This window comes from Protomyctophum bolini (genome assembly GCF_963924005.1).
Source record: "Protomyctophum bolini genome assembly, chromosome: 7".
Lineage (NCBI taxonomy): Eukaryota > Metazoa > Chordata > Actinopteri > Myctophiformes > Myctophidae > Protomyctophum > Protomyctophum bolini.
In genome coordinates this window covers 10,234,156-10,250,945 of record NC_137868.1, presented here as the reverse complement: position 1 = coordinate 10,250,945, position 16,790 = coordinate 10,234,156, and the positions used below count along the sequence as shown (strand labels likewise).

The window sequence follows — 16,790 nt, the reverse complement described above, 5'->3', positions numbered from 1 at the left end:
CACAGTTGGTGTCGAAGTGTCCTTGAGCAAGAATCTGCTGCTCCCGATGAGCAGGTTGGTGCCTTGCACGGTTTTCCTCCATCATTGGTGTGTGAATGTGTGTGTGACTGGGTGAATGTAATGCACAATCTATGTAAAGCGCCTTGGATAAGAGCGCTATATCCTATATATAAAATAAATGCACCATTTACCATTAGTTGGATTGCGCAAAACTTCACACTTAGCCTACATTATCAATAAAGACAGAAACAAACATTATGCAATCCAAACAGTTTTAGTAACAGACATCTAGTATCCATTCAGTGACTAAGATGTTATTATTTTTCATAAAAAAGTGAAATTTAAACATACATACACTATATATATATATATATATATATATATATATATATATATATATATATACACACACACACACACACACACACACACATATACACATATACACATATTATATACATATACAAATAAATAAATGTATCATCATAATCATCATCCAACATGCACTGAAAGCAGTTGTGCACTAGATGTCTCTCCAGTCCACGGTGTGTGTATGTGTGTGTGTGTGTGTGTGTGTGTCCTGCTGCTGCTGCTGCTGTGTAACTGTACTGTGTGGAGTTCATGGGTTCGATGCTTTGTGGAGGTGAAGCGGTCTCCATTTTGAAAAGCAAATCAACACACACACATACACACATACACGCACACAGTACACCCATCCTGGAACTATGCCGCGGGGCCGGCCTCGCAAACTGAGAGATAAAACCAACGACGGAGCAGGTAACAAGTCTCAAAATACCACGAATAAAAAACCACACACACTGGGCTACGCAAGCAACCTCGCATTGTGTTGATAAAGCGCCGTGCGTCTCATATAAATATACTTGAACACAGTGCATATAGTCCCCGGATATAGTGCGGGTGGCCATTGCTTTGTGCGGCGAAGGAGTGATTGAGGCGGAATGATATTAATAACATCTCGGTGGCTCTACGTATTCACTTCCAGTCTAAATTGGTCGCCGGGAGGGAAGCAGGCAGCCCAGTGTTCTCTCTAGTTGTTGACTGAATATTTATTTAGCACTTTCCCCCCCGCGTTTATTGACATCATACAGTTAGCTATTTAGCCGATGCTAACTAGCTGCAGTTAGCCCGGGGTGGCTAACACGTCAAAACATTAGCCATTGTTTTGAATCTGGTAAATTCAATGCAACCATAATGCAGCAGGACCTATACTTGACTTAAGTTTGCTAAACGTTAACGTTGCAGCGACGCTGCTTCGTGTGATGTCGATACATAAATGAAATAGTTTTATTTGTGTACTATTTAAATAGTCTTGAGAAAAATGCTGATTATTTGTCCCAAAGTGACTGCAAAAAATAATGCTGCAAGTATAGCAGCAATGTGACATACCGGTAGCTCTGTTTACACAATGCTCTGTACCCCTCCCAACTGTATACTTTCCCCATTTTCAGTTGTTTTTATATATTGACACTTGCTTTGGCAATGTAAACTTACGTTTTCACATGTATATACCAATGTATATACCACATAATGCCATGTGCCACAGTATAATACTGTAGGGCTACGTATTATGGGCGTGAACTAGATTGAACTGTATACTGTGGCATCCAGAACGCATTGTTTTCAAACTGGAAGGACTGGAGCCAGCTGTTATGTTATGTATGTGACACATGTACACATGTCATATGAGTCCATGACTGTATAGCTACAGTTAAGCCCCTGCCCGCATGTACATACTGCATATAGAACATTATGGGAGGGATGCATTCATTGCAAATACTATATGACATTGTCACAAACACTGACCATTCATTATAATCTACTGTCCACCCCCCTGTCAGAATAGAGAGCTGTTGGTTGGTAGATCCATGCATTGTGCATGCTGTAACCTGCAGTCTAATGTAGCCCATCTATGAATAACTCCCTGTATGGTTGATTATTTTGTTTCAGATAAGGTGTGTTGTAAGGTGAATGCCATATCTGTAATAACACTGTACCTATACACACGTTCAACCAAATGATGGCAGTGAAGTACTACCGTCCACAACAAGTGATACTTCTTTGTTCCCCCCCCCCCCCTCCCCCTCCCCCTCCCTCCAACCCATTAGATCTGAATTCAAGTGAATCCAAGGCTGAAGGCTACAATGATGGAGAATTCAAAGACAAGAAATGCACAATGTGCTCTCGGGACTTTACCACTGACAGCCAACTCCAGAGGCACCTCCGTGATCACGAGGCAAACGACAAGGCAAGAGCAAACCTATGAACCTGATGCACATTGTCTAAATATTTAATATATTACTAGGACCAGGGAGTGTAATAACTATAATAATAATAATAATCTATTTACATAAAAAGGAAGATACATCTAATCAAACAGGAATATACATGTGCAAAAATGCATTATATATTAAGAGTCTTTCCCTAATTTAGATTAAAAAATAATATCGTCTTAATTAAAGACAATACATTTTCTTTATCTAAATTTAGGGAAATGCCATTCGGCAAAAGCAAGCAATACCAAGAGATTAACAAAGGGAAGCATTTACATCATTACAAAAAGACTTGCTTCAAGAAAAGCAAGCCAAGCATTACTAAAAGGGTGATGGGCAATCATGATTTGTTTTGTTTATACAACCCAATTCAATTATTGCCTGGCTATAGTGCTGTTTTGACACATCTGATAAGTTGTGTAAGATTAATTAAATAAACCAACCATGTTCTGGCATAGTTTGAAAAAGGCAGTGCCTGAGGAAGAGCTGTGAGCGTGCGTGCGTGCGCACCTAATTATTTACTTCTGGAGGATGCACAGTTGCACACTGTTGCATACACTGTTCAGTGACAGAATAACAACAACAAGGCAATTCAATGTGATTTACACAAAACACCAAGCAAAGAAAACACATTATAAAAGGACATTTAATTCAATTCAGTAAAAAAGAAAAGAAAAAACATATTGTAATGGACAACTTTTTGTGGAGGCAGACTTGAACAATGACTTGACTTGTTTCAATCACGTTTGATGTTGCTTTTTAAGTTAAATAAATGAACAGCGTCAGTACATTACACACAATCTGTGCTCTTCCATGGTCTGTTAGTCGTACAATCCGTGTCAAAATTCACTGTTTGTTCTTTGCATTTTAAGTTTTTTTTTAATGTAGCGGAAAACAGTAGTGGTGCCAGGGTGGTGCCTTCCAAATATCTAAAATCACACAAAATACAAGAATAAAACGTTGCTCTATACAAGAATAAAGTTCTGAACTGTGTGAGACTACTGCGTGGAGTTCATTGCAAGTGCTGCATGCAAGTTTAAAAGGCTGCAAAAAAATATTCAATATTATGCCCACGCCCAGGCTCCAATAGCCATGGCCATCATACATTTGCATGAATGCTTGTGGCCTATCATAACATTGCATTATTGATTAAGAAAAAATATACCACAAAGCACAAAGGCATACAAATACCCCAAAACACCAACACGTGTCTGCTTGCGCCTTCTTCAGGGTGTGAAGAACAAAGAGTATGTGTTCCTACCTGTTAGGGGTATGTGCAGAGTTTGGGTTATAAGCTGTGCACAGTATATCAGGGATGCAAAGTAACTTTGTACTTGGTACCTGCAACAGTACCAACACACACGCAGACGCGTGCACGTGCGTCTCGGTTGCTGCGTCGCAGAGTCACAAAGAACACACACACAACCGCTCATAAACCATGCAACACACACACTGCATCCCGCTGCCACTGTGCCACAAAATAAACATCATCCATACATCTTCAACCGCTTATCCGTAGTCGGGTCACGGCAGCAACAGCTCCACCAGAAAGCTCCAGACTTCCCTCTCCAGAGCAACATTATAGTGACTTCCTCCTGGGGGATCCCAAGACGTTCCAAGGCCAGTGAGTCGATGTGCTTCCTCCAACTGCGGCTTGGTCTGCCCCGGGGTCTCCTCCCAGTTGCTCAGTTACTTTCAATCCCTGATATACTGTGCACACTTTTATAACCCAAACTCTGCACGTCCCCCGAACGTGTATGCATAGACTAGTATAATTAGGCCTAACATCTCTCCTCCAATTTTTTTGAGTGCTCTGATTTCCTCTTCCTTTTTAATACACTTACAGTACCTCACATTTCTCAAGGCCTTGTCTGTCTACTGTCTCTCCCCTCCAGCCTCATCGGTGCGACCAGTGTCCACAGACGTTTAACAAGGAGTTCAACCTCACCCTCCATAAGTCCACACATACCACCTCCAACCCCACCTGCCCTGTGTGCCACAAGAAGTTCTCCCGCGTGGCAAGCCTTAAAGCCCATATCATGCTGCACGAGAAGGAAGAAGTAGGTCAACTTGTTTTTTTTGGGGGATCAATAATAATGATAATAAATGTATCATATGATTCATATCGTCCGAATCGGCATTGTCTGGCAGAAACTAGCTATCTCCATTTTTTCTATGTTCTATTGAACACCATTTACGTCTATGTGTGGGTTTTACAAATATTGAACCATTGAAAAGTATCAAAAAAGTGCTTCTGACTAAATCTAAATCCATTGTATCCTCAAACTGTCAGTCAAACCAGCTAACGCCAACTTTGGAGATAGCAGGGTTTTTTTCCCATCATTGATTATAATGTTGAAGTCTGATGGGAAAAATAAACCTATGTCTACATTAATGGTTAAAACCCCTCGCCCTAACTCCACTTGAGCTGTATTTGGGTGAAGCGATGATAATATAAGGACACATTCAAGTATCTTAATATTTTCGACATGGTTGGTCCTGGACATGGTTTCTGCCCGATAGCAGAGAGATAAGGGTTGCAGTCATATCTAACCACTTTCAACCACATTTCCTCATTTTGGGCCATTTTATGCTAAATTAATTGAGCAAAAATGATCTACAAGCTGAAAACACACTTTGTGAGCTTGTAAATTGGCTATTTTCACTATAAATCATACAGTGAAGTATATAGGGCTTAAACCATTCTAGGCGGGAACCCCGTTTGGTGTTTGCATTATGTTATGCTTTAGCTATTGAAAAATAGCAGATCTACAAGCTCATAGCGCTATGAAAAATCAAAGAACGACTGACATAGAAACATAGCTTTTTCAGAAAACTGTCAGGATGTAGAAGACATTTTTTGAGAGTGGTTACAACAATAAACGGTATTTCAGCTGTATGACCAAAAGGAATTGGCACTTCTCCCTGAAGTCAAATACAAGTCAATACCTGCTGGGCTCTGTATTCTTCTCTCCTCTTGTAGAATCTCATCTGTGTGGAGTGTGGGGATGAGTTCATCCTTCAGAGTCAGCTCACTCTCCACCTGGAGGATCACCGTAAAGAACTGTCGGGCATCAAAGTGTACACCTGCAAGACCTGCCGCAAGGAGTTTAAGACATCTTTCCACCTCAAGGACCACATGAAGAGCCATGTCAAGATGAGGTCAGACACAGAAGGGGGTCTAGGATAAGATCTGTTTTTTTTCTTCTTTTCTTTTTGTTGAACCAGGTCAAATGCAGCTTTTCATGTGCACAGCTTTGTTCCCCATTTAAGTGAAATGGGAAAGAATAAAACAGACAACACAGGATTCGGTTTAACCTTAGAAATCCAATATACATACTTGTCAAGGTTCCCCCGCTGGCATTGCAAAGCGTTGCGAGCTTGTAGAATCAACTGTTTTTGCCTAATGTTCAACCCACAATGGGGACGCTAGAGTTTAAGTAATCTCACGTAGCCATCATTTCAGAGATCTCCACCTGCTGTCTGGTGAAATCTGGTGACTTTCTAATTCTGTGTGGGCTAGAGGTGGGTGGTAACAGTTCGTCATTACAAACACACAAAAACGTCAGATATAACATGAGCCCGGGCCATCACCACCAACAACAACAACAGGGTTAATGGTCACGTAAATGGAGTGCAAAGAAAACACACTAGGGCTACAAAGTAATTTGACAAGCAAACCACACTATCTATTTCAATAATTTTCAGACAGTTTTCAGACTTTGGCAGAAAATGGGGAGTGACTCTGCAGTCAGTAGGTGACAGCAATTTATCTTCTGACAGCATAATCATAACCACTATGGACTCAAGACCTAAATGGGGGAAAAAACGTTTTTAAAAAGCTCTTCCAATTTATAAACACTGGCTGATATTGGGTTGACGTGAGAGGAGAACATATTTATCTGACTTTGGTTTTTCCATGTCCAAGGGCACGGTCACACCGCACCTTTATTCTACCTATGACAGCAGATTCTTCCAGTGCATTTTAATGGGCTTTTTATTTTTGCAGAATTCCCATTGAAATCATAGACTGTAAAAAATATGGACAAAGCGTTCCGCGGGTCTAACGTGAACGTAAAATGAAGCCTGTCAGTCCTTGCAATGGAAGTCGCCATCTTTCTAGATCCGTTTTGGCCCAGTTCAGGCCAGCTGGCCCATTGGCTGGCCCAGACAACGAGGCGGGACTTCCCCCTTCTTCTTCGTTGGTTTTTATTTTGACTCGAGTGGGTGGGGGATCCCGTTCATAGACTGTAACGGTAGCCACGCCCCTCAGAACATGCGCGACTTTATGGTCATTTTTCTAATAAATAGGACCATAATTTTCCAAAAAGAATATTATGACATTAGAAATGAGACTTTAAACTAGTGACTGGAAGCAAAAAGTATTCATGACCATGTTTATTAAGGTAATACAGTCTAGGTGAAGTTGGGCCCAAATACATGGACTTCTATGGGGCTATGGGTTTTTTTGAGCCCAATGAGAGCGCCACAACAGGCCATTATATGAACTTTCATTTCCTTAGTGGCTTCACAAAATATCCGTCTGACTGCCCCCCTGATTGAAATGCATTGGCAGAAGAATCCGCCATCGTAGGTAGAATAAAAGTTCAGTGTATTTTTACTTACTGTTACAATTTGTTATATCTTAAGAAGATGTTGAGATTCTTTTCATCCTGGATGCTGAGCCCTGCTTAACAGAGAGGAAATCAGAGAAGAATATTAGTAATAAATGCATGAGGAAGAAAATGTGTCTTCTTTTGCATTAAACCTTTTGTATGTTCCCCTTCTTCCCAAAGGTCACTTGCCTCTAGTTCCAGAAACTACAAGAAAAACATTGATCGTAGTGGCTTCACCAATAGCTGTCCTCACTGTGGAAAAACTTTCAAAAAACCCAGTCAGCTTGTACGGCACGTACGAATACACACAGGTGAGCAGCAAGGGACTGTAATGTCTTGTTTGGTTTCAGTGGTTGATTTGACCCTTTTCAAAGCAGACCTTTTGATGTGTAAAACAGGAAACGCAGCTGAATGGTAATAACATAATGGTATCATTGCTTCCACTCATATTTAGTATTTTAGGTCAATATTGCTGCCGTGAAAAAGGTCTATTGTAATCGTTTTTAAATATGGATGTAAATTACAAATACAGCTGTGATTGTGATTGTTTGATTGATTTATTCTATTGATTTTATTTGATAAATTTAAACGCAATACACAGATGTATAGTCCCTGTTCTGCCAATTAAGTCATAATGACTTATTTCCATTGCGGTCCTGTAGACTTGGCTGGAACGCAGGCAGAAATAAGGGTAATAAGGAAGAATAAAGAAGTAAGCTATTCAGAGCACATTATAAAACAAACACATTATTCCACTGATTACGCATGATCAAAACTAACTCATACATTAGACTTGTGCATTTTACTCATGTCATCAGAGTTAAAGATTTTTGGATTTAAAGCTGTAGGAAATACTTGCCATTAATATAGTTGGTTGAAAAGGCATTAATTGATTGCCTGAGTCCCATGGTGGGAGTTCTGGTAATAATAGCAACACGACCTCAGTTACATTACATCACTTAAGAACCTGGCTAGAATGTTATCAAGGCCAGGTCTCTAATCACTGTAAGCGTCCCCAAACCTCCCCTGCTAATATGGTTCAGACCATTTTTAAAGTCAATTTGGATGCGCACAGAAGTCGTTTGTTAGGAATACATCTCAGGGGAAATTGTAATTTCCTACCCTTTGTTGATTTTATATTGCCACTATATCACATTTATTCTGATATGGTGACCCAGATCCTCTGAGGGGAATTGCACTTAAGATCAGATTTAGATCTCCATCATCATTGAACGCAGAGTTATAATGTGGAAAAGGGTCTGCTTTAAAACATGATGCGCCTGAGCTGCCCTGAACCCACGATCCCACTGTTCAGATAATAAGGCTGGAAGCTTCCATATTTTAGTTCATTCACATGTTAATTAGTCTGGTTTGCTGGCTGGATGACTAATGGTGGATGGAGTCATATGCCATGTGCTCTGAATGTCAAACAGCGATTAGGGGTAAATGAGGTGAAGGGACTCAAACACACGGGCTATGGACGTACACGCTTCTTTATATCTCTCCCCATCCTTATCTCCATCGTTTGTGACTGTCTCACAGATACACATGTGCACGTCACAGTTGAAACAAGGGAAACATGCTCTCTCTCTCTCTCTCTCTCTCTCTCTCTCTCTCTCTCTCTCTCTCTCTCTCATCCTGATGGTGATCTGCAGATCTCTGCCTCCCTAGGCGAGAGGTCCTACGAGTGCACCTGTGTGTGTGTGTGTGTGTGTGTGTGTGTGTGTGTGTGTGTGTGTGTGTGTGTGTGTGTGTGTGTGCGTGTGCGTGTGCGCGCGCTCACTGTGGTGAAACATGTTTTTCTCTCTCTCTGAGTCACCCTAATGGCACTGATCTACACTGTGTGTTCATGCACTGTATTGTTTTTTGTGTTTGTTTGCATAGGATGTTCTTCTCTGCATGTGGTAATGAGAATGAGATACATGGGATTTGTTTGGTTTAAATATAATGTCAGGTTTCTCTGATTCGTGGTTTGATTAACATGACAGGGATTCTGTACAGAAGCAGAATATAATGTATGGTAGACCCTTTACAACAGCAGACATTTTGACATGCCTCTGGAGATGATGAACTTTAAGTGTTTATATCTAGCCGATCTACATGCTCACGGAGCTTGTAGCTCTATTATTTTAGGTGTGAGGCACCGAAGTATAAATCAGGCCATATGCAGCAAAGATAACAATATTAATGTCAATTCATCTGTGTTTGCGCTTCTATGGCATATCGAAGATGTCCGCACTGAAGGAACATTTCGCTGCTTTGTTTTCAACTTTATCTCCAAATAATCGATCCTCACTAATGTTCACGGACTATAGGATGGTAGTATTTCAGTCTACTCGCTCTGTCTTAGAGGCAGGCTGTGTGTATAGCTAAAAAATGCACCTGCCCCATTTCAGGCTACGGTAATTTAATCTATTGTCTTTCTGTTTCTGTGTGCGTGTGTCTATCTCTGCCTCCCTAGGCGAGAGGCCCTACAAGTGCAGCCACTGCGGTAAGGCCTTCAACCAGAAGGTGGTGCTGCAGACACACATGGTGAGACACACCGGAGAGAAGCCTCACCTGTGCATGTTCTGTCCCGCCTCCTTCTCCCAGAAGGGCAACCTGCACTCCCACGTCCAGAGGGTTCACTCCCAGGTAACGCACACTGTCCACCATGGTAAACCCTTTCTACAATGTCACCCCCTGTGCTTATTATATCAGTGGTTCCCAAAACTTTTCACGTCAAGGACCCCCACATTGACACTAATTGGCCCACGGACCCCCATTTTGAAAAGATATGCCAGGGGCCCCCATGAGAGAAGACATTTACGGCTCTAGCAGTAATTCTCAACCCGTTCATTTTCAACGACCCCCGGTTTGACATGCATTAGTCCACGGACTCCCCATGTAATGGCATTTCTAACTCTGAGGGTGTACAAATGGAACCAAATCATTTGGTTCCATTTGTATCATTCTCACAGTTACAGACCCATAAGGATCCATTTGGTTCCAAACTATCATTTAGCTGGGGGACCCCCTGGAACTCCCTCAAGGACCCCTGGGTGTCCCCGTAGCCAACTTTGGGAACCACTGGCTTATATGACAATACTCTTACAGCTTGTGTGCGTGTTTCGTTATACTTTATGTACCTTGCCCTCCCCCGACTCTTTCCAGGATCTGTCCATCTGTCATATTGCCAGTACACGTTCACAAAAGTGTATTGCAAGTGACCTAGTTCAACATCGTACTGGCCGGTATTTGAAAGTATAACATAGTACAGAGAAATAAACAGTCAACCAACATATCACTGCAGATGGCTGTAGATAAGTACTCCTGACTCAGTACACATCTAGTACTATTATTTAATTTATTTTGTCTCCTTTTTATTTTATTTTTTTTCTTTTTCTTTCATCATTCTTATATTTAACTGTATTCTCTCTATTATTATTATTATTATTACTATCCTCCTGTTACTATTTTGCCTCTATCTGTCCTCTCTCAGACAATATCCAATGAGTGGTATACGGTCTCTCTCTCTCTCTCTCTCTCTCTCTCTCTCTCTCTCTCTCTCTCTCTCTCTCTCTCTCTCTCTCTCTCTCTGCACTCATCTTTTGGCTAGGGAGACGTGGTTAACTGTGGGCTACTCATCCAAATCCTTGGGCCTATGGGGTTAAGGGTACATGGGGTGGCCTGGGGTTATTTTTGTTTTTTGTTTTATTCGTTATTTTTTCATTTTGTCTGTGTTTGTCTATGCTTGTTGTCTAATTGTCTTGGCTATTGCTGTTGTTCACCTGATTGTGTGTCTGTCCTGTGTAGTCTGTCTGTCTTGTTTGTCTTGTCTGGGTATGAATTACATTGTACTTTTTGGATCTGTTCTGCTCTATTACTTTTATGTCTGGTCAGTTGTAATATCTATATGAGCACTGGTTATTTAAATGGATGATGTTAAAGGTCTGAAGATAATTCATCTTAATATCAGAAGCCTTCGTCCTAAAATCACTTTACTTCGTGCATGGGTTGAACTCCACAAGCCCAACATTATCACTCTGTCAGAGACATGGCTCTCCAGTAGAATTGCTGATAATGAGATCAAACTTACAAACTATATCCTTTTTAGGGCTGACAGGGGATCCAAGGGTGGTGGTCTAGTTACATATGTGTCAAATAACTTCGCTTCTGAACTGGTCACACCTGCTGTTGAGCCTTCCCATTTTGAGAGCATCTTTGTAAAAATAACTCTACATGAAAATAAATCTATTATAATAGGAAATATTTACAGACCTCCCTCTGCACCTGCTGACTCATTCAACTGTTTGGCCTCTACTATAAATTCTATTAACAATAAAAATGAATTAATAATAATGGGAGATTTTAATAAAAACTGGATGGATAGATCCTCCAGTAAAGTTAAGGGCATCATTGGCAATTTGAACCTTACCCAGCTTATCACTGAGCCTACTCGTATCACGCCCACTTGTCAATCTTTACTCGATTGGATATTAGTATCACACCCAAATAGAGTTCTAAAATCAGGGGTTATGTCTGACTGCTTCAGCGACCACTCAATTGTTTATTGTATTTGGAAAATCAAACTACCGAAATTACCACCAAAACTAATTAAAATCAGACAATACAAAAAAATGAATACTGATCAATTTATTAATGACTTGATTTTGATTAACTGGGATAGGTATCAACTAATACCAGATGTTCATAATGCCTGGGATTTCTTATACTCTGAATTTAATAAAGTCATAGATAAACATGCTCCTCATAAAATGACAAGAGTGAAGGGAAGACATCTCCCTTGGATCACATCTGAACTCATAAGTCTATTTAGACAGAGAGACAATGCCTGGGCTTCATTTCGCAGGACCAAGCTTCCTGATGACTGGGAGAAGTACAGACAACTGAGGAATAAAAGCAAAACTTTGACTAGAAATGCAGAATCTAATTATTATAAGGAATCGCTACAGCGTGACTTTAAAAATCCAAAACAATTTTGGAGCAAAGTAAAATCCCTAACAAATCCATCTGCTAAAACCACATCCTCTAATCAAATAAAAGTGAATAATGTGATATTACATAATCCGCAGCTAATTGCTCAAGCATTCAATCAGCACTTCTCCTCAGTTTGTCCTCCACCAACGCCTGACCTGCCTTTTGCTTTTAACAACTTACAGACAAATAGTTCCTTCTCCTTTAGGAAAATAACACCAACTCAGGTATATGATGCAATCAATGACTTAAAGGAGAGCAGTGGACCTGGGTTAGACAATATAGAAACTAAATTTCTCAAATTAGCACCTCATATTCTTATGTACCCCCTTTGTGATCTTTTCAACATGTCACTAACCACCTGTCAGATACCTGCTGTATGGAAATGTGCTCGTGTCACTCCCTTGCACAAAGGAGGCGATGCACTTGAACCCAACAATTATAGACCCATCTCAATCATCTGTTCAATTGTAAAGACTTTTGAAAAGCTAATCTATAATCAACTATCACACTACCTTAACATGAACAATATCTTATCACCCTATCAATCTGGATTTAGGTCAAATTATTCCACAACTACTGCTTTAATGAAACTTACAAGCGATATTACATCAGCATCCGCCAATAAAAAATTAACTGGAGCAATTTTCATTGACCTTTCCAAGGCTTTTGATTTGGTAGACCACTACCTCCTTTTAGACAAACTGTACTCTGTTGGTTTATCTCGTAATGCCTTGCTATGGTTCAATTCATATCTTCATAATAGAAAGCAATGTGTCGTTATACAAGGTTGTAAATCGGATTTGACAGTTCAGGAACGAGGCGTGCCTCAAGGTTCATCCCTTGGACCACTTCTATTCACTATATTTATCAATGATCTGCCTTCAATCTGTTCCGCATGTAATGTTCAACTCTATGCCGATGATACGGTACTATACACCTCCAAAACCACTATACCAGAGATTGAATCAGCCCTACAATCAGACTTTAACACTTTACAAAACTGGCTAGCAGCCAACAAACTACAACTCAACAAAAACAAATCTTTCACAATGATCTTTGGAACACGTCAAAATATTAAATCTAAATCTTTAAATCACTCCTGTTCTATTACCAGCCTGGATGGTACTCTATTGCAAGGAGTTGAACATACTAAATATTTGGGCATGTGGCTTGACACTGAACTCTCATTTAAATGTCACATTGACCACATTATAAGAAAAGCTAATTTCAGCATTGGAGTACTATATCGCTCTAGAAACTGCTTCTCATTCTCTGTCAGAAAAAGACTAGTTCTACAACTTATCTTACCCATATTTGATTATTCTGATGTCGTGTATCAAACCGCATCCAAATCCAACTTGAACAGTCTCAATATAGCTTACAACAAACTCTGCAGATTTATCCTAGGTTGTCCTTTTACAACTCACCATTGCACTATGTATGATAATCTTGAATTGCCCTCTCTCACTGTAAGAAGACAGCTTCATTGGACCCAATTTATTTTTAAATGTATACACTTCAACTATCCACAATATCTTAAACAGTTTCTAGTACCATCCACCACCAATTTTCAGTTGAGGCACTCCGCCCAACCCTATTTTTCTGTTCCAGCAGTCTCCAATGCATTAGGTAGGAAAGCATTCACATTTAAAGCCCCCTCTGATTGGAACAATTTACCAACACATATTCGAACCATCTCATCCTTTACTATGTTCAAAAACGCAGTGTCTTCCTATTTCACGACCTCATGTACATGCCCATGACCATCTCACTCCATTTGATCTATTATGCATTACTTAATATTACTTACTCCTCTTGTTCCCAATCGGACATAAGGCTTCAATAGGTTTGTTCATTGTAGTTTTATACTTTACTAATATATTACTATACGCTCATTTGCAATCAATAAGATTAACTTAATGCTTCTCTTCACCAAAAGTTCTCCAATGCTGGAACCCAAATGAAATGTATTTAATGCTGACCTATAGTAACAGTGATACTGACGAAACAACTTTTCCATCTTGTTGCTATTCTGCTTGTCTAGTTCGATACCCTGTTTTGTGTTTTGTAACTGTTTGTTTTGTGTTTTGTTTTTGTTTTTGTTTTGTTTTCCTTTTTTATTTTCTGTTAATTATCTTGTATTGATTGTATGCTTGTGGACCCTCTCGAAAACGAGATATTGTATCTCAAGGGGTATTCCAAATAAAGAATTTCAATCAGTAAAGTAGAAAAAGAAAACTAAAACAAGACACAACAACAACCACAACAGCCATCTTAATGAATTGCAGTACAGTATGGTTTGGTCGTGACATGGTCGGGCCTCCGAGAGATTGCACAGGAAAACTACTTGAAATAATATGCAGTTACGCTCTCTGAACTATTATTGTGTGACCACAGCTCCTTCTCATTGCCCTCCCTAGATTGGAGAGGAATTAATTCTCCTCTTGATTAAATAAAACCGTGGCATTGCAAGTTGGGAATAGTATTCACAAGGTTTTCATTGTGCCATCACGTTCTGCTGCAAAATGTAATTATACTTTTTGAGGGATGGGTGGGCAAGTTAACTTTCCCTGACTATCAAATAGCATTTTCCACATGAGGCGTTTACACAGCACAGTCATGTAGCGAAACTTCTCAGTGTGGGTCTTATTCCCCTCTGTTCTATTACCCAGTAAAATCCTCATTTATGAGTGGTGCAACGACTCCTATACGGAGCTTTGTGTGTCTCTGTGTCCGAGCACGAAAATAGCGAATTAGTTGGTTTTCATCACCAAGTGTCACTGTTGTGCAGCCTAACACACACACAACCGTTTCAGATGCGGGGTGGCCCGGGGACCCCCACACGGTAACTTTGTCATTTCTCGACCGTTTCGGACGCGGGCGGCTTGCCGGAACCAGGCCGCCACCCTGGGCTCGTTTCTGTGGGTGTGGAAGTCCAGGGGACCCCCTGGGGACAAATGTATCCACATGGACCCATCCCACACCTCTCTATTTTGTTATATTTCAAGCTCTGTCTAGGAGTTAAATTAATTCAGGATTTTACAGTGGTAAATGTAGAAGTGCTGTTCCGCAGGCATGGACAATTATTTGTTTGGTTTGGTTTGCTTTCCAGTGCAGTGGAAACTGAAAGTCTGTTCTCACTGTCACCATCTGTTCAGTATAGAACCCTTTCATGACGACGCCAGGCCCAGGAAATAATTCCCAATGCATTTTTCCCCATAGACATTAAAGACCTTTTAAGCGTCGTACAAAGCCAACTCGAGTTGTGACAAATCATGACAACAAACACAATATTTTGGACCAAACAAATAATTACAAAGAAGAAAAACAACAAAAAAAAGTGTTGTAACCTGCCGTTTTTTTCCTTCTTTCTAATTATTTGTTTGGCCCAAAACATTGTGTTTATTGTCATGATTTGTCACAATTCAAGTTGGCTTTGTCCGCAGCGTAAACTTACTTTTTGGAGAGTCTACGAGGACAATGAACGGGGAATTATTTTCCGGGTCTTTCGAGAGGGTGGGACAGCAACGCTCTATAGTGAGTTTAACGTTGTTGACTACGTCGTTTAATACAATCAGATTCTGTTTGGATGTCAAGGCCAGAAAGTCATTTTTTGTCACTCAGTAGGCGTTCTCGCATAACTTCCGAGTACGTTGATGATGTCATGCGCATACCCTCTATTGGTCTTGCATATGACCAGTCAGCAATTAAATATGCTGCAATTCAGTTAAGTAGGATTCATATCCCTAGTGAACGAGGGGACATATCAGAAGTTAGCACTTTTTTAATTAACATTTTACATTTTCCAGAGGAACATTGTCCAGAGGAACAGAAAAATTGGCTTTTGGTATAAATCAGGTAAAATGCACATGCCCATTTAAATTAGTTTTTATTGCGTGAAGGATTTTAATTAAATTGTTTCTGCCAGAGTAGACACTTATTTGGACTTAAAGCAGAGCCAAACCTAATTGTAAGTCAGCCTCACCTTGGATAAGTACAGTAGGATGCAGGGTTACAGTTATGGGCAGCGGTGGCCGAATGGTTTGCGGAGCGGTCTTGATATCGGAAGGTCGCTAGTTCGTATCCCCGGACCGGCACGTTAAAATTACCACTGCTGAAGTGCCCTTGTGCAAGGCATTGAACCCCTACCATATAATGTTCTATGAGCAGGGCCTGGCTGTAAACAAGTTCTTGAGCTTAGTCCAGTTACCCTGGGTAAACAATAACATGGTAACTTTGCTTTGCCCCGTTCAGACCAGAAAAATCTGAAAAAAAAGCAGAAATAATTTTGAAGCAGCTTTTTTCTCAGTAAGTGGGCATGTCCAACCTGTCACTCAACAACTGGCTGGAGTGCCATTGAGACGAGACAAAAATAATACGTTTGAACAGGCGCACATTTTATCCGAGAACTGGTCTCTCCACCAATTTAGCTCTACTTATTTCCTTTTTGCACTCACCATTTAGTTTATAATTATTCCACTGTCAATGCTTGTGATAGTATTATTCTATTTATTTCTCTCACCATTTCTCTCTCTTATTTGTCACTCACTGATGCAGAATCCGTGCTCTTCAGTCTTCACACTCTATTAGCTTCCCTCCTATTTAGAGGTCATCGTGCCATATTGTTGCTAAGCAAAGGAACGATATGCAGCCTTGTCCCTTGTTCTGTTCTGTTCTTTTGAAGAGCGGCTGTACAGCCACCTATTCTAATGTGCCCCCTGATTCACCCAGTCTAGTTCAGGCTTGGGCTTTCGGTATCACATTAACACATTTTGGACTGTTTTTTTCTGAAAAACCCATGTTTCTATGTCAGTGGTGCTCAATCTTTTTCATGTCAAGGACCCCCAGAATTATCTCTATTGGGCCACGGACACCCATCTCAAAATATGTAGTTCCAGGGACC

The 16,790-nt window shown here is 40.4% G+C and overlaps 1 protein-coding gene across 2 annotated transcripts in view; it reads left to right on the top strand.

Moving 5' to 3' along the window:
* Positions 1 to 660: 660 nt before the first annotated feature.
* The window catches only part of znf236 (zinc finger protein 236), a 95,398-nt gene continuing 79,268 nt past the window's right edge, over positions 661 to 16,790 (top strand). For both annotated transcript variants that reach the window (XM_080768158.1, XM_080768157.1), the window contains exons 1-6: positions 661 to 777; positions 2,127 to 2,266; positions 4,187 to 4,351; positions 5,275 to 5,453; positions 7,088 to 7,218; positions 9,369 to 9,541. In XM_080768158.1, coding sequence (XP_080624284.1) covers positions 726 to 777; positions 2,127 to 2,266; positions 4,187 to 4,351; positions 5,275 to 5,453; positions 7,088 to 7,218; positions 9,369 to 9,541 — 840 coding nt within the window. In that variant the 5' untranslated portion in view covers positions 661 to 725. The remainder of the gene's footprint in view (positions 778 to 2,126; positions 2,267 to 4,186; positions 4,352 to 5,274; positions 5,454 to 7,087; positions 7,219 to 9,368; positions 9,542 to 16,790) is intronic.